The sequence below is a fragment of the Tupaia chinensis genome, unplaced genomic scaffold (assembly GCF_000334495.1).
Source record: "Tupaia chinensis unplaced genomic scaffold, TupChi_1.0 Scaffold000386_1, whole genome shotgun sequence".
In the NCBI taxonomy this organism is placed as follows: Eukaryota; Metazoa; Chordata; class Mammalia; order Scandentia; family Tupaiidae; genus Tupaia; species Tupaia belangeri.
This window is the reverse complement of record NW_006159888.1, coordinates 2465662-2490966: the sequence shown is the minus strand read 5'-3', so window position 1 is coordinate 2490966 and position 25305 is coordinate 2465662. Positions and strand designations below refer to the sequence as shown.

Here is a 25305-nt window from a genome sequence, read left to right as displayed (position 1 = left end):
ACAAAAAAACACTACCATGTCAGTTTGAATAAAAGTATATGTATTTATATACTTTCTTAATAAGGTTTGCATTTACTCATTATAAAATAAAATGGTAAACTATATGTGAATCAATAATTTCATTGGAAGAATTTTATTAAAAACTGAATTTCATGGGACCAGCAGGTGGCGTGGTGGTTAAGGCACTGGACACTCCCACATGGCTGACCAGGGTTCGAGTCCTGAATCTGGTGGCTTGCTATCTCACTTCCTTTCTCTCTCACTCTCACCCTCTGTCTCTCTCTGGTCAAATTAAGAAAGAAATGAATGAATAAATAAAAAAATAAAATAAATAATTGTTTAAAAAAAAACCCTTGAATTTCAAGTACACTTGTTATAGATAAACCGCTACTGACATAAAATAACTATAGGAGATCTTTTATTTATTTGTTGTTTTAGTTTGCTATTGGATATGTGCATTTGTCAGAAAGAGACAGAGAGAAAGGAAGACACAGTGAAAGTGAGAAATCAGTCTCCAGGGGGATGGTCATACTTCAATCCCTTCTTCCCCATTCTCTGCTTGAGATCTGGTATTTAGGGCACACAGGCACATGTGCCTGGCATATTTTTCAAGCCACATGTCTGGGAGTCAAACTGTGAAGTCAGCTATATAGGATCCAGTTGCTTAAACCATCATGCCTATTACAGAAGCCCTTAAGCAATCTACTAGAGAACAAATTTTCAGCAATTAAAATGACTAAGGAGCCATTGCTGTAAGGATGGGTGGGGGTTATTTAATATACACTTATTCTAGAATTAATATTAATGGAGAGTTAAAGGAAGAGTATATAATGACAATATGCAGTACACTGTAGATATAGGCCAACTACTTAGGAAATGAAGGGAGAGGGGCCAGCAGGTGGCATGGTGGTTAATGCACTGGATTCCCTCAAGTCTCAGCCCAGGTGATTTGAGAATCACACCAGGCACATGTACATGTGTGCCCAGGATCCCCAGAGCAAAATAGAGAAAGGATTGTGGCATGGCCACCCGCCTTTGGGGGTGATTTCTCACTTTCCTTCTCTCTGTTTCTGTCTCTCTGGCGAGCACACATGCCCTATGACAAAAACAAACAAACAAACAAACAAAAACAACAACAAAACTTAAAAAAAAAAAAAAAAGAAGCCCTTTTGGTTCTCTGAGTAGCACCGTGGCAGTTGGCAAGAATAAGTGCCTTAAGAAAGGTGGTAAAAAGGGAGCCAAGAAGGAAGTGGTTGATCCATTTTCTTTCTTTGTTGTTTACTTTTGGAAAGGTTTTTGCTATAGAGTTCACGTGCTCTCCAGAAAGACAGAGACAGAGAGACAGAAAGTGAGAAATCTCCTCCTGGGAGGATGGCCATGCCACAATCCCTTCTCTTCCATTCTCCTCTTGGGATCTTGGGCATGCATGCATACACGCCCGGCATGAATTTAAGCCACTGGGTCCGGGACTCGAACCGTGGTCTACTATATGGGAGTCCAGTGACTTAGCCATTACACCATCTGCTGGTTCTGGTTGATCCATTTTCTAAAAAAGATTGGTATGACATGAAAGCACCTGCTATGTTCAACATAAGAAATATTGGGAAAACACTGGTCACCAGGACTCAAGGAACCAAAATTGTATCTGACAGCCTTATAGGCCATGTGTTTGAATAAGCCTTGCAGATGATGAAGTTGCATTTAAGAAATTCAAACTAATTACTGAGGATGTTCAGGGCAAAAATTGCCTAACTTCCATGGCATGAGTGAGCCCATGATAAAATGTTCCATGGTCAAAAAATGGCAGACCATGATTGAAGCTCATGTTGATGTCAAGACTACTGATGGTTATTTGCTTCATCTCTTCTGTGTTGGATTTAATAAACTTGCAACAATCAGATACAGAAGATCTCTTATGCTCAGTATCAGCAGATCCACCAAATCCGGAAGAAGATGATGGAAACCATGACCCAGGAAGTGCTGACAAATGACTTGAAAGAAGTGGTCAATAAACTGACTCCAGACAACATTGGAAAAGACATAGAAAAGGCTTGTCAGTCCATCTATCCTCTCCATAATGTCTTCATCAGAAAAGTGAAAATGCTGAAGAAGCCCAAGTTCGAATTGGAAAAACTCATGGAACTTCATGGTAAAGGTAGTAGCTCGGGAAAAGCTTCTGGGGATGAGACGGGTGCCAAAGTTGAACAAGCTGATGAATATGAACCACCAGTTCAATAATCTGATTAAAATTCAGACTTTTAATAGTGACAAATAAAAAGTCTTACTTGTGCCAAAAAAAAAAAAAAAGAAGAAGAAGAAGAAGAACGAATGAACGAACAAAAATGAAGGGAAAGGGGCCAGCAGGTGGCATAGTGGTTAAGGTGCTGGACTCCACATGGCCAACTGTGGTTTGAGTCTGGATCCAGAGGCTTGGAAACCACACCAGGCATGCATGCATACGTGTGTACTCAACATCCTGAGAAGAGAATGGAGGAGAAGGAACTGCGGTATGACCATCCCGCCAGGGGTGTGATTTCTCACTTTTCCTCTCTCGGGCTCTTTCCATCAGATGCACACATCCTACAGTAACAATCTTAAAAAAAAAAAAAAAAAAAAAAGGAAAGAAAAGGGGGAAGACCCTTCAAGGAGGTAGAGCTTAATTCTTCATCCCTAAATGTGGGCTCTTCTTAGTGACTTGTTTCAAAGAGATTATGGAAAGGGGAAAGTAAAATTTATAGTAGACAGACTTGACAAACATTACTTAAATGTGCTTGTGTTTATGTATCTGTTCACTATGAAAATCCTAGAAACAATTTCAAACCCCATTGCAATGAGCATGCCTTGCTGCCCAGGATATGGTGTTAAATCACCACATCTCAGTAAATGAAGCCAGGATTCCTGGAGAAATGACTGATTCCAGAGGTAGGAAATATTTAAGAGGTGTCTAGAATACCTTGCCATACCAGATAGAGAGCTAACCTTTGGCTCTTCCTGGCCAAAGATGGGCAATATGAACCTGAGTTCAGGTAACTGATGGAGTCACACGACGTATGTTCAAATTCATAATGATACTGAAAAGAAAAACTGGTCAAATATGTATGATAATGAAAAATAAATTCCTCTTTGTGAAAACTGGCAAAAACTGGGTTGGTGTCAGGCATTTATGTTGTCTTTTTCTATATGAACTGTAAAAATGCAGCACCAATGCTGGAAAGGAAATGTCTCTTTATGAAAGTATTCCAGATAATGAATAAAAGGGAAAAGAGTCACATTATTATTTTTAAAAAAATTTTTTTAGAGAGATTTTTGCTGTAGGGAGTGTGCACTCACCACAGAGACAAAGACAGAGAGACAGAAAGTGAGAAATCACCCCCTGCAGGAGTGGCCATGCCACAATTCCATCTCCTCCATTCTCTTCTTGGGAACTTGGGCATGGATTCACACATGCCAGGAGTGAATTTAAGCCACCAAGTCTAGGACTTGAACCACCGTCCACTATGTGGGGTTCAGCGATGTAACCATTATGCCATCTGCTCGTTCCAAGAGTCACATTATTAATAGGAGGCACTGAGCATTGTCAGTGATGGCTAAAATCAGCATTAAGGGGACCATAATGATGAACAAACACAGTATCAGGTAGTGTTGCCAAAATAAAAATCAGACCTGAATCTAACCAAGCTTCTGGATCAGAGAGCAGAGAAACACATTGAAATATGCTATTAAATAGAAGAGCAGAAAACAGACTGTTGTAAGACTCTACAAGTTAAACACCTGAGTTCCAGGCTGACCCTGTGGACTTGGTGGATAAGGGACTTGAATCACCTGGCCAACTGTGTGGTTAAAACCTGCCTGAGTGGCTTGAAGATATATTGCGCACGTGTGTGTGTGCATGCCCCAAATCCCAACGGACTGGAGAAGTGGAGAAGGAATTGCTGTGTGGCCATGTCCTATGGGGGGCGCTTTCTGTCTCTCCCCCTCTGTCTCTGCCTACCTTTGGCAAGCACAAATGCACTCGGGCAAACAAAAGGAAAAGAAAAGAATGAACTCCTTAACAAATAAACTATAGGAGAAAAAGAACATTATTGTCACTGTTTTTAGTCATTGGGGCTGCTATAATAAAATACCATAGACTGGATGGCTTATAAATAACAGAAGTTTATTTCTCACAGTTCTGGAGACTGGGAAATTCAAGGTCCAGGTGCTGGTAGATTCAGTGTCTGGTAATGACTCATTTCTGGATTCATAGAGGGCACCTTCTTGTTGTGTCCAGACATGGAAAAGGTAAGGGGGTGTGCTGGGGTCTCTCTTATAAGGGCATTAACCCTATTCATGAGGGATCTGCCATCATAACCTAATCATCTCCTAAAGGCTCTGCCTCTTAATGCCCTGGTTCAGGAGCTTAGTCCAAACCAATCACCTTCAATACATTTTATTTTATACATACTATGGAAACTACTTAGTATTATTCAAAGTATACTATCATAAGCTTAAGATAAATTTATAAACCCTAGGGTAACTTCCTATAAAAATAACTTAAAAATATACAGAAAAAAAGAATAAAAATTGTATATTACAAAAAATCAACAATGTATTTAAAAAAGCAGTAACAATAAGCACAGAACCACAGAAAACAAATAGTTAGATGGCAGAAGTACATCCTTCTTTACCAGTAATCACATTCAATATAGTTGGTTGTAGGGAAAGTCATGCTGTATTTTTCTATGCAAACATGCAATAGGTGGGTTAAACACCTCTATTAAAATCCAGAGATTGGTGGGTCGGCTGGTGTCCTAGTGGTTAAGGCAGCTAGATCCTCCATGGCTACCTGTGCTGTTTGAGTCTTGGACCGGCAGCTTGAAAAACACACGGGATGGGACCAGCAGTTAGTGTAATGGCTATGTCGTTGGACTCCCATGTAGCTGACTGTGGTTCGAGTCCCGGACCCGGTGGCTTAAACTCACGCCGGGCGCGTGTGCGTGCGTGCCCAAGATCCCGAGAGGAGAATGGAGGAGAAGGGATTGAGGCGTGGCCATCCCCCCTGAGGGGTGATTTCCTGCTTTCTGTCTCTCTGTCTCTCTCTCTCTGTCTGGCGAGCGCACGCGCCCTATAGCAAAAATCTCTCAAAAAAAGAAAAAAGAAAAACACATGGAACACACGGGTTGCGTGTGTGTGCATGGCCAACATTCCAAGAGGAGAATGGAGAAAAGACTGTGGTGTGGTCATCCTTCCTGGGGTGGGGGGTGCTTTCTTTCTCGCTTTCCTTTTCTCTCTCTTTCCAGTGAGTACCTGTGCCCCAGAGCAAAATATAAAAAATTTGGGGTCTGCAGGTGGCATGGTGGTTAAGGGTGCTAGACTCCCAGATAGCCAATTGTAGTTTGAGTCCTGGACCTGGCAGTTTGCATTCTCACTTTCCCTAACTCTAGCACAGATCATTCTAACATTGTCCTTTCTTTTTAATTGCCAGACAACAGAAAACCAGTATAATATCCCTGGATGACACTCTTTTTTTGGAGACTTTTTTTTTTTTTGGCTATAGGGCGCTTGCGCTCGCCAGACAGACAGAGAGAGACATAGAGACAGAAAGCGAGAAATGACCCCCCAGGGGGGAATGGTCATGCTGCAATCTCTTCTCCTCCATTCTCCTCTCAGGATCTTGGACACGAACGCACAAATGCCCTGCATGAGTTTTAAGCCACCGGGTTCAGGACGCGAACTGCGGTCGACTATGTGGGAGTCCAGCGACATAGCCATTACGCTAACTGCTGGTTCCCAAAATACTTCTTTAAAAAAATGAAAAATGACAAAGCTTGGCAGATTGGATTAATGAAAAAAAGAAACAAAACAGAACAACTCACCTATAAACTGTCTGCAAGAGACTCACTTTAGATATAAACAAATTGGCCGAAAATAAAAGGATGGAAAAATATATCCCTTGTAAATAATAACCAAGAAGAGCTAAAGTGTGTGTGTGTGTGTGTGTGTGTGTGTGTGTGTGTATATATATATATATATATAATTTTTAAATTTATTCTTCTTAAATTTTGACCAGAGAGAGGAAGACAGAGAGAAAGGGAAAGGGCGAGGTTTGGGACTTGAACCATGGTCGGCCATGTGGGAATCCAGGACCTCAACCACCAGAGAGGAGAATGGAGGAGAAGGGATTCAGGTGTGGCCGTCTCTCCTGGGGGGTGATTTCTCGCTTTCTGTTTCTCTGTGTCTTTCTGGTGAGTGCATGTGCCCTATAGAAAAGCTTCTCAAAAAAGAAAATTAAACAGAAAACCTGAACAGTATTATAAAACAATTTAGACATGGAACACTCAGCAACATGGAACACTCAGCAACAGCAGAATATACACTCTCTGCACATGCATACAGAACACTCTCCTAGATAGACCAAGTGTTAAGCCACAGAACAAACTTCAATAAATTTGAAAAGGCTGAAATCATTTTTTTGAATTACTTATTTTTTTCCACACATTTTATTGATTCACAAAATTTCTTAAATAATCTAACTACTTTGGGACCAGCAGTTAGTGTAATGGCTATGTCGCTGGACTCCCATGTAGTTGACCGCAGTTCGAGTCCTGGACCCAGCTTAACCTCACACCGGGCACATGTGTGTGTGTGCCCAAGGTCCCAAGAAGAGAATGGAGGAGAAGGGATTGCGGTGTGGCTATCCCCCCGGGGGATGATTTCTCACTTTCTGTCTCTCTTTCTCTCTATGTCTTCCTGGTGAGCGCACATGCCTTATGGCAAAAACCTCTCCAAATAAATAAATAAATAAATAAATACTTTCAATAGCAAGTTCAGCTGATATGTACATATCAGTGAATACATGTCTGACTTTAGGCGTGACACTCTGAGTAGAATGAATATACTATGAAGTAGCACCTAGCTGATGTTATATAGCTTACTACAGTTATTAAATAGGTATTTTTAAATATATTTTTTAATTTCAAGAAAAGCAGTTTTAGCTTTAATAACTCAAAAGAAATGCTAAGAAACTTTGCTTAAAACTTAAAGTCAGGAAACAGGTTAGGATTCTGTTCAAATAGTAGGTACTTGAACCTATGGGCAGCTCAAGACAGGACAAAAATCCTTAAAACCGGAAAACAAAGCCTAGAAGAAAATCAGCAATGTTTTAGTCAAAAGTCATAAAATTCGGGAATCAGCAGTTAGCATAATGACTATGTCGCTGGACTCCCACGTAGTTGACTGCGGTTCGAGTCTCGGACCCGGTGGTTTAAACTCACACCAGGCGTGTGTGCGTGCGTGCCCAAGATCCCGAGAGGAGAAAGGAGGAGAAGGGATTGTGGCATGATCATCCCCCCTGGGGGGTGATTTCTCGCTTTCTGTCTCTATGTCTCTGTCTGTCTGTCTGGTGAGCGCACGCGCCCTATAGTGAAAAAACCTCTCAAAAAAACAAAAAACAAAAAACTTTCCTTGCAGGGACCAGCAGGTGGTGTGATGGTTAAGGGTGCTGGACTCCCACATGGCTGACTGTGGTTCGAGTCCTGGACCTGGCAGCTTGCTTTCTCACTTTCTCTCTCTCTCTCTGGTCAAATTTAAATAAATAAATAAAGCTAAATAATTCTTAAAAAAAAAAAAGTTCATAAAATTCTATTTCATCAGTCCATTATCATTTATTTAGTTCATCTATCTTCTGTTGTGGTCTGATCTTTCTGATTAAGTGAATTTGGAGGGAGATGTTTCAGCAGAAAATCTTAATTTTTAGCGAATGAAAGCAATATCTCACAGCTCAAGTTCAGTAGCCATCTCATGATGGGCCTGGGTTTGTGCTTCTCCCACTCGAAATGAATCTGGACGGAAAAGTCTCAGCAGAAAATCTTCATTTTAGTCAATGAAAGCAGTATTTCACAGCTCAAGTTCAGTAGCCATCTCCTATACAGTATCTTTTCTAATTACAAGAGAATAAAACTAAGAATGAATAACACAGGAATACTGAAAAATTCACAAATATGGATGTTAAAGTCTTAGGCAATGAGTAAAATAAGAAATGAGAAGAGATGGGGAGTCAGCAGGTGACTTGGTGGTTAAGGTGCTTGACTTCCACATGACTGACTGTGGTTTGAGTCCTGGATCTAGCAGCTTATTTTCTCACTTCCTCTCTTTGGTCAAATTAAATTATAATAATAAACTTAATAAAAATTATTTTAAAAAATGACAAGGGAAATTAGCATTAGGAAGTCCACTGAGACAGTGGTTGAGGCGCTGGACTCCTGACTGCAGTTCAAGTCCTAGACCTGGAGACTTACTTTATCATTCTACTTCTCTCTCTGGTCAAACTGAATAATAATAAAGAAAATTAAGTAATAATTTTTTGAAAAAAAAAAGATATGCTAAAAATAGAAAAAAATAGAAGGAAAAAGAAAAACAAAGGTATCAATGGAACAGAACAGTGAGATCTTGAACTAGACTATTATAAATACAGTCAACTGATCTTTGACAGAGGAAGGTAAGTCGATCAAGAGATGGTGCTGGGGAACCAGCAGATGGTGTAATGGTTACATCACTGGACTCCCTTGTAGTCAATCACAGTTCGAGTCCCAGACCCAGTGGCTTAAACCTCACACCAGGCTATGTGTGCCCAAAATCCCAAGAGGAGAATGGAGAAGGGATTGCAGCATGGCCATCTCCCCTGAGGGGGGAGGGTTGATTTCTGGTTTTCTGGCTCTCTCTCTCTCCAGCAAGCACACGTGCCCTGCAGCAAAAATCACTCTAAAGAGAAATAGAGAGATGGTGCCAGAATACAACTGGAGGTTCATGCATCCTTTCCCCACCAAAAATACTAGTATCAGGACAGATCTTACAACTCTTACAAAAATCAACTCAAAAATGGATCGTATGCTTAAATGTAAAACATAATACTGTATCATTTGTAAAAGAAAAAAGAAATCTAGATGAATCGATTTGATAATGAGTCTTTGGGTATAAGGCCACATGATTCATGAAAGAAAAAACTGATGTTATGTTTTATTAAAATTAATATATTCTTTTTAAAAATTATTTATTTCTATTTATTAATTCACTTATTTTAATTTGACCAGAGAAAGCCAGACTGAGAGAGAGAGAGACATGGAAAGTGAGAAAGCAAGCCACCAGGTCCAATACTCGAACTGTGTTCAGCCATGTGGGAGTTTCCAGCGCTTTAACCACCATGCCACCTACTGGTCCCCAAAATTAATATATTCTTAAAAAGGCACTGTTAAGAGAATGAAAAGATAAGCTACAGAGTGCAAGAAAATATTTGCAAAATATTATCTGATAAAGGACTTGTATCCAAAATATACAAAGGACTTTTTTTTTAAAAAAAGAATTATTTATTTAATTCCATTTGTTATTATTATTTTTTTGGTGGGGGGAGGTTTTTGCTATAGAGCACATGTGGTCGCCAGGAAGACAGAGACACACAGAGAGACAGAAAGCAAGAAATCACCTCCCAGGGGAGATGGTCACGCCACAATCCCTTCTCCTCCATTCCCCTTCTCGGGATCTTGGGCACACATGCACACATATCCAGCGTGAGTTGAAGCCACCAGGTCCGGGACTCAAACTGCAGTCTACTATATGGGAGTCCAGCAACATAGCCATTATGCCAACTGCTGGTCCCTTATTATTATTATTATATTTGACCAAAGAGAGAAAGGAAAAGTGAGAAAGCAAGCCACCAGGTCCGGTACTTGAACCATAGTTAGCCATGTGGGAGTCCAGCACCTCAACCACCATGCCATCTGCCAGCCCCTACCAAGTACTTTTGAAACCCAAGGTTTTTTTTTTTTTTTTTGAGAGATTTTTTGCTATAGGGCAGGTGTGCTTGCCAGAGAGACAGAGACACTCAGAAAGTGAGAACTCATCCTCCCAGGTGGTAATGGCCACACCACATTCCCTTCTCCTCTTGGGATTTTGGGCACGCACGCACACATGCCCAATGTCAGTTTTTAAGCTGCCAGGTTCGGGACTTGAACTGTGGTCAACTATGTGGGAGTCCAGTGATGTAACCATTACACCATCTACTGGTCCTGAAAACAACCTATTAAAACATAGGTCAAAATCTGAACAGATACCTCATCCAAGAAGATACTAAAGATGGCAAACTGTCATATGAAAAGATGCTCAATACCGTTTATCATCAGAGAACTACAAACGAAAACGACAAGGAGATACCACTATGCATCTATGAGATCAGCTAAAATCCGAAACGCTGACACACCAAAGCCAGGGAGGAAGTGGAGAAACAGGAACTCGCATTCACTACTGGTGGGGATTTGAATGTCACATTGCAAGACAGTCGGCAGTTTTACCTTGTGTTCTGGCAATCACTCTTAGGTTTTAACCCAACTGAATTGAAAAGTTATTTCCACACAAAAACCTGCACACACATATTTATAGCAGCTTTATTCATAATAGCCCCAAACTGGAATCAACCAAGATATGCTTCAATAGGGAAATGAATAAACAATGCTGTTGCATAGTCACACGACAGAATACCATCTTAAACAGGAACTTAGTGATACACACAATAAATGAATGAATCTCAAATTATGTTGAGTAAAAAAATCAGACACAATAAGTATGAAGTGTATGAATCTACTTAGGTGAAATTAAAGAGACAAAACCAATTTACATTAATAGATGGTAGATCTATATATTTACCTTTTAGGGTGTGGGGCAGAGGTGTACCAGTAGCAAAGAAGCACTCTATCTGGGGTTATGAAAAGTTACAGATCTTTATCTGGGCATTAGTTTGAGTGTGTATTTGTCAAAATACACAAAACTGCACATTTAGGATCTGGACACTTTATATACATCCCACAGTAAGATAGTTACTTGAAAGCAAGTGAAAATGGTGGTAATTTGTTTGGAGCAGAGAGTATATCAGGGATGCAGCACTTGCAGGGTGTCTGAGGTCACTGACAAGGTTTTTTTTCTTTTTTTAATCTTTTTTTTTCTTTTTTTTTTTAGAATTATTTTATTCATTCATTCATTTATTTTTTAATTTGACCAGAGGAGACAGAGAAAGAGAGAGAAAGGAAAAAAACAAGCCACCAGGTCCAGGACTTGAACCGCAGTCAGCCATGTGGGAGTGTCCAGCACCTTAACCACCACACCACCTGCTGGTCTCTCTTTTTTTAATCTTGATGGTAGTTTTGAAGTTTTTTTTTTCTTAAAGAGGGTTTTTGCCTTAGGGCATGTGCACTGGTTGGTGGGAAGGTGGGGACAAGGCAGAGACAGTGAGAGGGAAAATGAGAAATCACCCCCTGGGGGATGGCCACACTGCAATCCCTTTTCCATTTTCCTCCTGGGATCTTGAACTCACACACACACATGCCCGGCATGTTTCAAGCCATCAGACCAGGTCTGGGACTCGAACTGCGGTTGGCCATGTGGGACTCCAGTAACATAACCACTATGCCATCTGCAGGACCCTAAAGTTGTTCTTTTGAGAACTTATGAATGTACACGTTTGCTTCATATAGTAGTTTTTTGTATCCATGTGGTATATTACAATAAAAAAGGGGAAGATATACATCTTTTTGGAGGTTTCCATTACATCACATGTTGGATTGGACTATACAACCTCTAGACATCTTTTTTTTTTTTTTAATAGAGGTTTTTGCTATAGGGTGTGTGCGCTCGCCAGAAAGACAGAGAGAGACAGAAAGTGAGAAATTACCCCCTGGGGGGATGGCCACACCACGATCTCTTCTCCATTCTCCTCTCGGGATCTTGAGCACACACACACATGTGCCTTGCATAAATCTCAGTCACCAGGTCCAGGACTCGACCCACAGTTGACTACATGAGAGTCCAATGACATAGCCATTACGCCAACTGCTGGTCCCTCTAGATACCTTTTCAAACTTAAAATTATTATCATTTCTATGATAAAGTTGCTGAAGATGAAAATCTTATAAAGCATTTTCTATTTAATGGTCATTTGAAATAGGTTTTAAAAAATAGCATGAAAAATTTTCTAGACCAGCGAGATGGGTTAAAACTTTTTTCCAGATTTATATTTCTTTGCTTTTCCACTGTAAAGAACAGAAATCAAATCCACATCTTATTTCAAATATATTCCCTTCATGGTAGAGAGCATGAGTGAATGCAATGGGGTGGGAGCGTAGAGAAGATAAAAACTCTCTCAATGGGGTCAGGTCACATCAATCCTTTTTCCTTCCATTCTTCCTCCTGCCATGACTCGGGGCACATGTGCACATGGTCCCAGCAGGTACTTCAAGCTGCCAGAGCAGGGACTTGAACCTCAGTTAGCCATGTGGGATCCAGCTTCCTGTGCATAGTACATAACTGCTATGCTATGGGGCTAGCCTTTCAGGAGTAAGAGTGATATGGCCTCTGGACTTTTTAGTACTATCTCCTGGTCATAAATCCTAGTGAACACAACTTAACATAAAATCACCAATAAAAAAGTTGCATGAGGGCCAACAGGTGGCCCTCATCATGGTGAAGGCACTGGATCCCACATGGCCAATTTTGCTGTTCAAGTCACAGACCCAGCGACTTGAAAATATGCTGGGCATACGTGTGAGCATGCCCAAAATACCAAGAGAATGGAGAAGGGATTGCAGTATGGTCATCCTCCCTGGAGGGTGATTTCTCACTTTCTGTCTCTCTCCTTAGAGTGCATGTACCCTATGGGGGAAAAAAAAGTTTTATTTGCATTTGCTCATTCATATGACGCAAATGTACAAGAATTTTATCTGTAATCTTCAAAACCTAATAATCCAAATGTCTTCCTAGTGGTGAATAAAAAAACTTGTTAAATATCCATATAATGCAAATCCACTCAGCAATAAAAAGCAATGAACTACGGAAACAAGCATCATGAATAAAACTCAGCATGAATTTCCACTATGCCAAGTAAGAGAAGCCAGACTCCCTCCACCGAGAAAGTACACATGGTATGACTGAACTCATTTACAATTCTAGAAAGTGCAAACTAATCTAGAATAACAGAAAGCAGATAAATGTCTGCTTGGGGATGGGGAGAAGGCTAAGGGCAGGCGGTAAGAAATCAGACACAAGAAAGTCGAGTGGGGCTATGTTCAATATCTTGATTGTGCGGATTATAGGGATAGTTTCATGGTTCATGTGTCAAAACTTATCAAATAGTAGGCTTTAAAATGTTTAGTTGAGGGAACCAGCAGTTAGCGTAATGGCTATGTCACTGGACTCCCACGTAGTTGACCGTGGTTCGCGTCCCGGACCTGGTGGCTTAAAACTCACGCCGGGCGTGTGTGCGTGCGTGCCCAAGATCCTGAGAGGAGAATGGAGGGGAAGGGATTGTGGCATGACCATCCCCCCTGGGGGGTGATTTCTCGTTTTCTGTCTCTATGTCTCTCTCTGTCTGGCGAGCGCACGCACCTTATAGCGAAAAACCTCTCTCTCTAAAATAAAAAAAAATTTAGTTGATTGTATGTCAACTACTCCTCTTCAATAAAGCTATTTTCAAAAACCATGGGGTTCATAGGCAAGATTCATCACCCCTGCCTCTCCCAACTTCGGACTGTGTTGTACTCATAAGGCAAAGAAATAGTGACAACGCTATTGATCTAACCTGCACTGACTTCAAGGCTTTTACTGACAAGCTTCTTATGAAAACCAATGATTACATTTTGTTCAAATGGTGATAACACTTTTAGAGAACATGCCTGTAACACAGAATCCCAAATACCAGAGCCTGCCCTCCATTAGCAGACCACGTGACCACTGGGGCAACTGCGTACAGATGAGAAGTACAAAGGAACATTATTCTAAATCATACTTCCCTGGCACCTAGTGAACAACTGGCTATAACCTTAAAAAAAAAAAATCTGATAGAGGGCAAGTGCACTCACTGGAGGAAGAAAGAGACAGAGAGAGGGAAAGCAAGAAAGCACCCCTCATGGGGAATGGCCATGCCACAATCCCTTCTCCATTTCTTCATCCTGTTAGGATTTTGGCCAGGCACCCACATATGTGCCCACCTTCTCTACTAGCTGTTGTGTTTGGTACTCATACCTAACAGTTGGCCATGTGGATCCAGTTGCCTTTACCCTTCCCCCCCCTTCTTTCTTTTAAGTTTTGCCATAGAGCTAATGTGTTCACTAGAGTGAGATAGTGAGAAGGAACATGAGAAATTACCCCGCAGGGGGAGATGGTCACCCTTTTCCTCCATCCTCCTGTAATTTTGGGCATGCATGCACACACACTGGGTGTGATTTTCAAGCCACTGGGTCCAGGACTTGAATCACAGTCAGCCATGTGGGAGTCTAGTGCCTTAACCATCATGCCACCTGCTGGCCCTGGTAAAAGCCCTTAAAGTTGGGCTTAACCACATGCCAATAAAACATGCTGGTGGAGAGCCTTCATCACTGTAGCACTTTTCTCAGCTTAGACTATACAGGCCTTGTGTGGCCTAACCCCAGGAAGGCCAAAGTCTGCGATATCCCAATCACATATCGGATTAAAGTTTACCATTACAATGTGAAGAAGGTTATCTCAGAGGAGCCAGGGCGTGGGTCCCAAGGGCCTGAGCAGAAATAGCACACACTCCTTGTCTCAAATCTGTTCAGGTTAGGGCAAAAAGATAGGTGGAAACACAGGTCCTGGGGAAGGAGGGTGATGAGGTCTTGCCCTCTAAGATGATCTTTCCTGGCCTGGCACTTAGAGACCAGATAGAAGGGAGAGATGGTGATATTGTGCTCAAAGGAAGCCTGGGCCACCTTGCCACTCAGGGTGGTCTGAAGGAAGCAAGAACAACCTGGGGAAGGTCTACCCATCCTTGCACCTCAGCCTCAATAGTCACACAATCTGACCAATTTATCTGTACTGGGCCATAAAATAAGCTTGTAATTTTTTTTTCATGTTTATACTAGCCTTACTCATAATCACCAAAACTAGAACGAGCCCAAATGTCCTACAATTGAGGAATACGTAAATAAAAAATTGTACACACACACAATGAAGTACAAGTCAGAAATAAGAACTTCTGTTAACACCCAACAACATGGACAAATCTAAATGAAAGATTTTTAGCAAAAGTCACTCTTAAAAAGTTTCACAATGTACAATTCCACTTTTATGACTGCTCTCAACAGACAAAACTGTAAGGACAAAGAACGAGTCAGTAATTGCCAGGGGTTAAATGCAGGATACTGATTTTGACTATAACATAGTAGGAATGAATTTGGTGGGGCAAGTCTAAATGAACTGTTCTGTATCTTGATTCTATTGGTGGTTACACATCTCAGTGCATTTATCAAAGCTTAAAGAACTGTACACCAGAATAAATTTTACTCTAATGTAAATTTTTTTGAGAGAGATTTTTGCTTTAGGGCATGGGTGCTTGCCAGAGAGACAGGACAGAAAGTGAGAAATCACTGCCTGGAGGGGTGGCGGGGGGGGGGAGGGGGGATGGCCATGCCACAATCCCTTCTCCTCCATTCTCCTCTTGGGATCCTGGGAACGCACACACATGAAAGTGCTGGTGACTGATCAAGTGATCTCCCTCTCCTCTCTCCAAGCGCCAGTACTAGTGGGATGGGGGAATGCAGATGGAATAGTTTGGTTCTCCCTGAAGCACCCTTCCCCAAACACACATCCCCATAAGTTTTGTTCTCTTCAGCAAAAACAAACAGAAAGAGTCCCAAGAGGCTGGAACTGCCAAACCCAGTACCCTTTATTTAATGCCTACTCTATTTCACAAAAGAAGTAAGTAATGGCAGAGCTCAGATACGAATAATTTATCCTCCCCCTCTTCGGTCCCTGGGCCCCACTCTGTTGCCTGGCCTGGTCTGAGGGCTGGTCCTCCGCAAAACCTTGTTTGGCAGAACATGCAACTATAAGCTTGTATTTAAGAAGCCATGAACCAACAGACTTCAGTGCTGTTAAGATCTTCAATTACTGGGCTAAGTGGAACTCTGTGGAATAACCAATCCTTAACCCAGTAGTCTTAACAATGTGTGAGAAACTACAGCAGGGCAGACACTTCGGTGATGCTCAGTACTGCACTGATTCATTTTAGAAAAAGACGCCAACCGCTCAAGTACAAAAACCTCTTTGAGTCCTTTATTAGCATCTGGAGATGTGTGGTACATACAATTAACAGCATCACACCAGCTACAGAAGTACAGATAGCCAAGGGCGTACTTCAGAACGGGGTCTCAGAGCATCTCACGGTGGTGCCTGCTCTGAACTTCCACAAAACCCGACTCTGACACACATAGGACAGACAATATACAATTTCACTTGGAAATGGTTCTTTAAAAAAATGACAAGAACTGATAGTTCAAAGCCTTTAGAGTGAGATGTGGCAGCTCTTGTGGTGCCGTGGCACTGTGTAAAAGGCCAATGTGGGCATCTGAAGGTCAGACTGAAGAACTGACTGGGTGAGGGCAAGAGGCTTTGTTTTCAGTGTAGAGATAACCGATGGTCCGAGTGGATACTCTCAGTCCAGGCTCAGCGTGGGTCCTGTGGGAATCCACCAGATAAACAGAGCCTATAAACCAGAAGGCTGAAAGCGCCAGCTACCCATTTGTGTCGCTGCCTCCAACTGTGGCCACTGATGTTGCAGGAGTCACTTACGGCACAAAACAGGATTAACATGGATGCGTCTGAAACAAAGAACGGGGCCCACCATGTCAAGTCAGCTCTGATCCTTTCATGCCACTGGATGCCATGGGTCCCTCTGCTTTCACACGGAGTTAAGGAACACTTCCTTTATTTCAATGTTCCACTTTGAAAATAAACAGAACCCTCCCCCCTCCCCAACCATCATTCTTCATAAATTCTGTTTCCAAGTTCCTGATTCTTCTGGATTTAGACTTTTTCTTTTCGCTTCAATTTTGACACTTTCTTGACAGTCCCATTCTTGTTTAGAAGCTTCAGAACACGATCTTTATGATCTAAAACTTTAAGCATGGAGTCTCTGGCCTCACTGATCTGATCCATCACAAGTTTACACCTCTGCATGTTTCCCTGAAACAGAAGACATCAGAGCATCAACCAGTGACTCTGAGGATCATAAGGCTCCTAAAGAACTGCTCACCTCTGGGCAGGGGCCACTTTGAGGTTTTCACACAGAGAAAATGTCTTAGTGTTTCTTGGTAAGCAGGCTGAAGTAAATTAAAGGTTTTCACTGAAGATATCAGTAGAGGAGGGAGGGAAATAGAAACAGGAGGTTACAGTAAACACTTTCATAAAGAGGACAGCCAGAGGGAGAGGGCTCACGCATACCTGTATGAGCTCATTTATTCGGTGCAGATCATCATCAGTCGCTGCTTTTTTCTTTGGGATAATCCCTTCTTGTAGGTTGGTCAGTCTTTCATAAACATCATGTTCCAGATTTGTCTGCAATACATAAGAAGGAGGATATTGAAACCTTAGAATACTTTTCTATGGCAATCTAGCAGATGAACCCATTTGTATCACCTGTGTAAACTGGCACAAGAGTTGTTGGGGTAATAAAATTCTTTCTCTCAAGGACTAAGGTACTAAGATTAACAAAGGGTAAAGGAAGTTGATAAATAATTTTTTTAAAATTCACAGTCTATCTTCAAGGATAACTTTTAAAAAGGTTTTTGTCATAGAGCACATGCATTCCCTGAAGAGAAACAGGTAAAGTGAGAAATCATCCCCTCCCACCCGAGGTGGGGTCAGGGGGACAGACGGCCACACTATAATCCCTTCTCTTCTAGAAAATTTGGATTTTCAAGCCACTGGGTCTAGGTCTTGAAGTGTCTTCAGTCATGTGGGAATCTAGTGCCTTAACCATACCACTTGCTGGTCCCCAGTAATTTTTGTTTTCAAATAACAGAGAAAGATGGTAGAGACAGAGACAGATATGTTTTTTACAGGGTTTTGCCATGTCACTGTATTCCTGTCCCAGCCTCCCAGTTAGCTTCATGCCATACCACCACACCTGGCCTGGGTATAGGTTGGTCTGGGAATAGAAACTGGGCCTCCTATGAAGGAAGACTTTTAAATACATCCCCTGAATTCGCAAATTCTCTGAAAAACAAGTTTCACAGAAAGATGATCATCTGCTAAGTGAAAACAAGCCAAGGCACTCTACATTTTTTAGATACTCATGATAGCCAATGCTCTCCTTCCCCCCCCCCCCCTTGGAGAGGTTTTTGCTATAGGGCACATGCACTTGCCAGAAAGACAGAGAGAGACAGAGAGACAGAAAGCAAGAAATCACGCCCCAGGGGGGATGGCCATGGCACAATCCCTTCTCCTCCATTCTCCTCTCGGGATCTTGGGCACGCACACGTGTCCAGCATGAGTTTAAGCTGCTGGATCCAGGACTCGAACCATGGTTGACTATATGGGAGTCCAGTGATGTAGCCATTATGCCACCTGCTGGTCCCACCAATGTTCTTCAGATAGCTACTACTTCAAAGTATGGCTTCATGAGGTCCTGGTTTGATTGCCAGTAGGTGATGGGGGCGTTTTCCTCCCTGGCATTAGGAAAATGGCAGAGCAAAGATTTATCACTGGACAGATGAGAGCAACAGCAGCTTCTGTATCACATACACTCACAACCTGGGGCAGGTGGACACCACAAACCATGTGGAGTCACATGAGTTGTACTCAGGAGCAGAATGAACAGGCAGGTGCTTGGCAGCAGGCTTTGTAGTATCAAGATGGAGGGTTGCCCCTGCTCCCTGAGGAAGAATGTGGTGGGCTTCTATGAGCAGTATCAGAAGCTGGCAGGGAGATGAAGCCTGCTATTTGGCAAGAAGCAAAAACTATGTAGGCCCTTGCAGTTAAGAAGGGTTGTTTGCCAGGGGACTTTATCTGTGGGAGAAGATGGGGTAAGGGCTTTATGGCTAGGTCATCTGAGGCACCCCGTTTCAGATGTCAGAACAACACATAACACTGAATCTTAATTTTAGGCTTTATGGCACAGTTGTTCCATGTTTTGGATCTGGGTTCCAGAACTAAGATATATTTAGATTATAAACATATGTAAGTGACAGAGTAGTTAATAATATATGGCACATACAAAAACTGTACCACGACCCACATTGGAAATGCTTCAGAATGACTCCAAAGAAAATGTCTTATGGACTTGGATATGTCTAGCATAACCCCAACCTGCAGCATGATGCAATGGCTTCTAGAACTACACCTACCAGCTGTAGTAACTGGGCAGCACAGAGGTGGACTTTCCAGCCTTGGGCACGACAGGAGACTCCTTTCTGATTAGCTATTTCCTGCAGCATTGCTTTCTTTTCCTCTGCAACCACAAAAAAATAAAAACAAGCATATTCCAATTTTTATAAAGCTAAATCATCTGTGTTCAATCAGCCTAAGTGCCAGTATTTTATCAAGAATTTCTTTACTTAAATATCTTTAAATCCTCTGGATTTAAGTCATTAGGAAGAAGGGTCAACAACATGAGCACATTTCTGTCTTTTTATGCACCCCAAGACAATATTTTAAAGATATACTCTGCTAATCTAGTGAGTTAAGAGAGAGCAAGTTAATATTCCAATTTCTTTTTTTTTTTTTTACCTTTGTTTAATTTGACCAGAAAGACAGAAAGGGAGGGAGGGAAGGAGGGAGGGAGGGAGAGAGAAAGTGAGAAAGCAAGCCGTCAGGTCTGGGACTCAAACCGTGCTTGGCCATGTGGGAATCTAGTGCCCTTAGCCACCATTCCACCTGCTGGCCCCCTTTCTCCCTCCATCCTCCCTTTTTTTTTTTTAAGAGAGAGTTTTGTTATAGAGGGCATATGCTAGCTGGAGAGACAGAGAAAGACAGAGAGATAGAAAGTGAGAAATCACTCCCCAGGGGAGAGTGCCACACTGCAATCCTTTCTCCTCCATTCTCCTCTCGGGATTTTGGGCATACAAGCACATGTGCCCAGCATGAGTTTTTGACTGCCAGGTCCAGGACTGAACTGTGGTCAACTACGTGGGAGTCCAGTGATGTATCCATTATGCCATCTGCTGGTCCCAATATCCCAATTTCTTAAAAGAGGGAAAATGGTCATTTGCTATTGGGAACCTCACTCAAGTGTGATCCTACAAGCACGTGGAGGGTTGGTTATGAAGTCTTAGAAGACTTTTGGTGTTATCTAGATTCTGAGGAAATCACATTAATTAAATGTGAATTAGATTTCAAATTTAGGTAGAAAAGCCCAGTGACTGGTAATATAATAAAGTAAGTACAAAATATATCCTCTAGACTGGGGACAGACAGATTGGAATTAATAGGAGCTTGTCACAGGTGAGCTTAGCTGTACCTGTGAAGTATAAATCACTGTATAACTAGGACTTAAAATGTACTCATATATTACATGGACAATTAAAAATTATTTTATAAACTAAAACATTATTTTAATGTTTATTTTAATCTTAAAAAATCCTATCTATATCTCTGTCTAAATCCACAGACTATACAATTCCAAGAGTACAGCCTAGTGTAAACTATGGACATTGGGTGACTATCATGTATCACCATAGTTCACTGACTGCAAGAAACATACCACTGGGACCAGCAGATGGCGTAAGGGTTACATTGCTGGACTACCACGTAATCAACCATGGTTTGAGTCCTAGATCCGGAGGCTTAAAACTCATGCCGGGTGCATGCGTGCCCAAAAGCTCCAGAGGAAAGTGGAGGAGAAAGGATTGTGGTGTGGCCATTTCCCCTGGGGGAGGGAGGTGATTTCTCGCTTTCTGTCTGCTCTCCAGTGAACACACTTGCCCTATAGCAACAATCTCTCCAAAAAAGAAAAGAAACAGCACAAAGACATCTTATCTTATGTACTCTTCTGCAACGTCCCCCCCAGTGGGAACACAAAGTGCAACCATAGTACAGTATCACAACTGTCTACCAGCCTTCCTCAGATTTCAAAGAATTTTATAAATACTTTTGTATTTCATAAACATTTAAAAGAAATTTTTAGTTTGAAAAAATTATAGACTCACAGGAAGCTGCAAAGATAGAGAGATGGAACTGATAAGGGACTTGAATCTCAAACGTATGAGTAATTCTTAATAACTTCAAGAGTGAACTCAGTAAAAGACAAAGCAGTTAAAAGGGGCATTTAAATAGATATTTCTCTAAGACCAATACACTAATGGCTAGTAAGCATATGGGGTCACTTGATATCACTATTAGGGAATTGCAATAGAAACTACAGCAAGGTTTCACTTCATATGCACTGGGATAGCTGCAATAAAAACGTGTTGGTGAGGACGTGGGAACTCAGAACCCTCATGAACTGCTGGAAGGAAAGTAAAATGGTGTAGCTGTTCTGGAATACAATTTGGCAGCTCTCAAAATATAATATACAGAGTTACCATACAACCCTGAAATTCTATTGCTAAAAGAAAGGAAAACAGACATCTGCAAAAAAAAAAAAAAAACACTTGCATGCAAATGTTCACAGTAGCATTATTCATAACAGACGTGGGAACAACTCAAATATCCACCAAGTGATGAAAGGATAAATAAAATGTGGTATATCCTGAATATGGAATTATTATTTGGTAACCAAAAGGGATGCAGTACTCATAAATGAAACCATGGTTCGAGTTGGGACCCAGAGGTTTGAAAAACACTCCAGGCATGCGTGTGCATGCCCCAAATCCCAAGAAGTGAATGGAGGAGAAAGGATTATAGTGTGGCTATACCCTTTGGGGAGTGCTTTCTCATTTCCCCTGTCTCTCTGGCGAGCTCAAATGTCCTACAGCAAACATTTAAAAAAAAAAAAATGGTGAACTGTATACTATATGAATTATGTCTCAATAAAGTTATTATTTTAAAAAAGTAAGAGTAAAGAAAATCACTTTCCCTGTTGTTACATCTTACATAATTAATATGAAACCAAATCAAGAAGCTGGCACTGAAAGTGTGAATACGGTTCTGTCATTTTCTCACACACGTGTATTCAAGTCACCAAAACTGCAATCATAATATAGACCGTCACCACACAAATCTCCCTCATGCTGCCCTTTATATTCACACTGCCCCTTTCTCCAACCGTTAATCCCTGGTATCCTTTTTTTTTTTTAATAAAATAATTATTTTATTTAAACTTATTTATTTTTTTAGTTTGACCAGAGAGGGACAGAGAGAGAGAGAGAGAGAGAGAGAGAAGGTGAGAAAGCAAGCTGCCAGGTCCAGGACTTCAATCACAGTCAGCCATGTGGGAGTCCAGCACCCTTAACCACCACACCACCTGCTTGCCCCAATCCCTGGTATCCTTTAATATGACACCCATCTCCATATTTTTGTCACTCTGAGAATGTCATTATGCAGATGGAATCACATGATATTTGTACTTTTCTTCAGGGTGGGGTGGGGTGGTATGTGTCCTTTTGAGACTTTTTTCCCACTAAGTCCAATGTCTTTAAGAGCCACATTGTTGCATGTATCAAGAGTTATTTCTTTTCATTCTTTATTAGTACCACACTTTGTTTAACCCTTGCCTATTGATGGTTGTGTGAGCTGTTTCAGCTACTATAAAAACAAGTTGTGTGACAGCTGCTCATAGTCTGGTAGTTAAGATGGCTGCCGCCTGGCTGGTAATGTAGTTTGAGTCCTGGAATCAGTGGGTTGAAAAAAAAATCATGCTAGTGAGTGTGCACACCCAAAATCCTGAGGGAGAGATGAAAGAGAAGGTACTGCAGTATGACCACACCCTATGGGGGGGTGCTTTCTCTCTCTCTCTCTAGTGAGTGCATATGGTTTTGGATGGACTTGTTTTCCTTTTCTGGGATAAGCACTCACAAGTACTTGCAGGTCATATGGTTAAGGGAATAATCGTTTTTATGGAACTTCCTAACTATCTTCTAGAGCATCTCAGTAATGCAAGCGAGATGATTAACTTGTATCATGACAGTGCTTTGATGACCTAGTGAAACTCATGAAAATTAAAGTTGCCACCATTCAAACTCTGGAAATGGTCTTAAGGTAAATAGTAAATGAAGAAACATCTATTCAAGAAAATGTACTTGGGACCAGCAGGTGGCGTAGTAGCTATGTCATTGGACTCCCATGTTGTCGACCGTGGTTTGAGACCGGACCTGGTGGCTTAAACTCACACCAGGCACGTGTGCGTGCGTGTCCAAGATCCTGAGAGGAGAATGGAGGAGAAGGGATTGTGGCATGGCCATCTCCCCTTGGGGGTGATTTCTCACTTTCTATCTCTCTGTGTCTTTCTGGTGAGCGCATGTGCCCTGCCCTATAGCAAAAACCTCTCTCAAAAAGAAAAAAGAAACTGTACTAAAATTTGCTAAGAAAAGTGAGTCTGTGGATATGTGAACCCAGACTGCTCCCTCTCCTCCAGTTCAGCAAGACATGGATACATCTGGCCTGCTAGGGCCCTTGACACAGGGCTCCCTCTCCTCAGCTCCCAGCTTTTTCTGACAAGAATAGGACACGAGGGCTTCTCATGCCATCCCCAGGTACCTGCTGCTGGTGAAGCTAAGTCCTAGGTGAGTGTAAGAGAGATGTGGGGGCTCTTTTCCTTCTTCTACCCAGGAACAGACTTGGACTATAGACGAGGTATGCTGAGAGTACTGAAGCTCAAGAGCTCTTCTCGTGACTGGTGAAGCCATGGTTTCATGCTAGATGAGAGCTAGTACACTCCAGGCACCCACATCCCTCTTTCCCTGCACTTGTGCTGACCTCTTCAAGCAGGGCTGTCACTCAGAGAGAAGCTGACCATGTCCCCACTTATCTCTAGAGTCCAGGTTCAGAGATTTTGCCTGCGGTAAGAAACAGGCTATAAAAGCAGGTAACGTCTAAGTCTTCCCAAAGGAACTGACTCATTTTGTGGAGAAAGTCTGCTACGAAAACCTGGGGGTTATGGTGAGGGCACTGGGAGGAGGTTTCTGGTACTAATGAAGATAGGCCTAGAAAATGTGCAGGTCGGTTTGCTGGAGAGAACAAAAATTATGACAGCTGGGAGAAGCTCTTCTGACAGCAGAACCACCACAAAACACTGCCTCAGAATTTAATCTGCCCAAGGAATTACAATTTTAATTTGTTCAGTTTTGTAGAGAAATGTGTGTTCCAGGGAATTGCTAAAAACATTAGAAAAAATAGCCTGCAATAAGTGTCATTATAGGTTGGGTATGTTCAGGGTAAGAGTGAAAGAGAACCCTACCAAAGCCACTGTCCTTTCAGGATAGCTGTAGGCGGGCCCAAAGCAGTGCCCCTCCTCCCCCGGGAGCAAATCAGAGACACAGAACTTGTGGAGAACGTGGTCATTCTGTCTAGCTAGTCACAAACAAGTAATAAAAGCAAGCCCAAGAGTAGGGAGACCAGTACTGTGAGTGGCTTCAATTCATTATCTAAGCTGCTCAGTTTTATAAAATTATGAGGCATGCAAGAAACAGGAAAATATAACCCATTCTTCTGAAAAGAAAGCAGGCAACAGAAAGTGCCTGCGATAGTGACCAGATGTCAAATTTAACAAAGCCTACATATGTATAATAAATGTGTTCAAAGCACTGAACGAAAACATGACTGAAGAAAAGTAGGAGGATGATGAAGATGCATGACATACAGTTATCAATAAATAGAAATGATCAAAGAGAACCAAATAAAAGCTGTGGAGGACCAGCAGATGGTGTAGTGGTTGGGGCACTGGACTCCAACAGGGCAGACCAAGGTTTGAGTCCTGGCAGCTTGCTATCTCACTCTCCCCCCCCCCATTGTCTCTTTCTGTTAAGTGCATGGGTCCTACAGCAAATTATAATATTAAATATTTTTGCTATAGGGCATGTGTGCTCGCCAGAGAGAGACAGACAGAAAGCGAGAAATCACCCCCCGGGTGTCTGAAACACATCGGGCACTTATGCAAGTGCCCAAGACCCCGTGGGCTGGAGGAATGAAGACAGGGGAGTATGACATGGCCAAACCCCATGGAGGGTTCTCCTTCCTCCCATTCTTCCTCCTCCTTTCTCTCTCAATTAATTGCACATACATGCTCTATCTTGAATATTAAAAAATGTTATTCTTAGTTCAACAACAATAAATCATCTACTGAGGGCAAGTTCTAGGCCATTGTAAGAGCTCCACACACATGTGAAGTGTAAGTTTTTCTTTTTTTGAAAAAAGGTTTGTGATATGTGTCAATTCTAGCATCCTAGAACTGTTATGCACTGTGAAATGGCAACACAATACTGCTCTCACATCTTAGCTCTGAGCCCAGTATGCACTAAATGGGGCTGGCAAGTGGTATGTGGGTTATGGTGCTGGACTCCCACATTAACCAAAGTTCGTTCAAGTTCTGGACCAGGGGGCCTGTTTTCTCTTTCC

At 41.9% G+C, this 25305-nt stretch overlaps 1 protein-coding gene and 1 pseudogene across 1 annotated transcript in view; one reads left to right on the top strand and one right to left on the bottom strand.

Annotated features, from left to right (window-relative positions):
• The first annotated feature begins 732 nt into the window (after positions 1-732).
• On the top strand, positions 733-2238 carry LOC102498925 (40S ribosomal protein S3a-like; annotated as a pseudogene).
• A 13829-nt stretch (positions 2239-16067) lies between these two features.
• Positions 16068-25305, bottom strand: part of SAP130 (Sin3A associated protein 130) — an 83353-nt gene continuing 74115 nt past the window's right edge. Inside the window, 3 exon segments of the mRNA XM_006153677.3 lie at positions 16068-16998; positions 17257-17370; positions 19161-19264. Coding sequence (XP_006153739.1) covers positions 16840-16998; positions 17257-17370; positions 19161-19264 — 377 coding nt within the window. The 3' untranslated portion in view covers positions 16068-16839.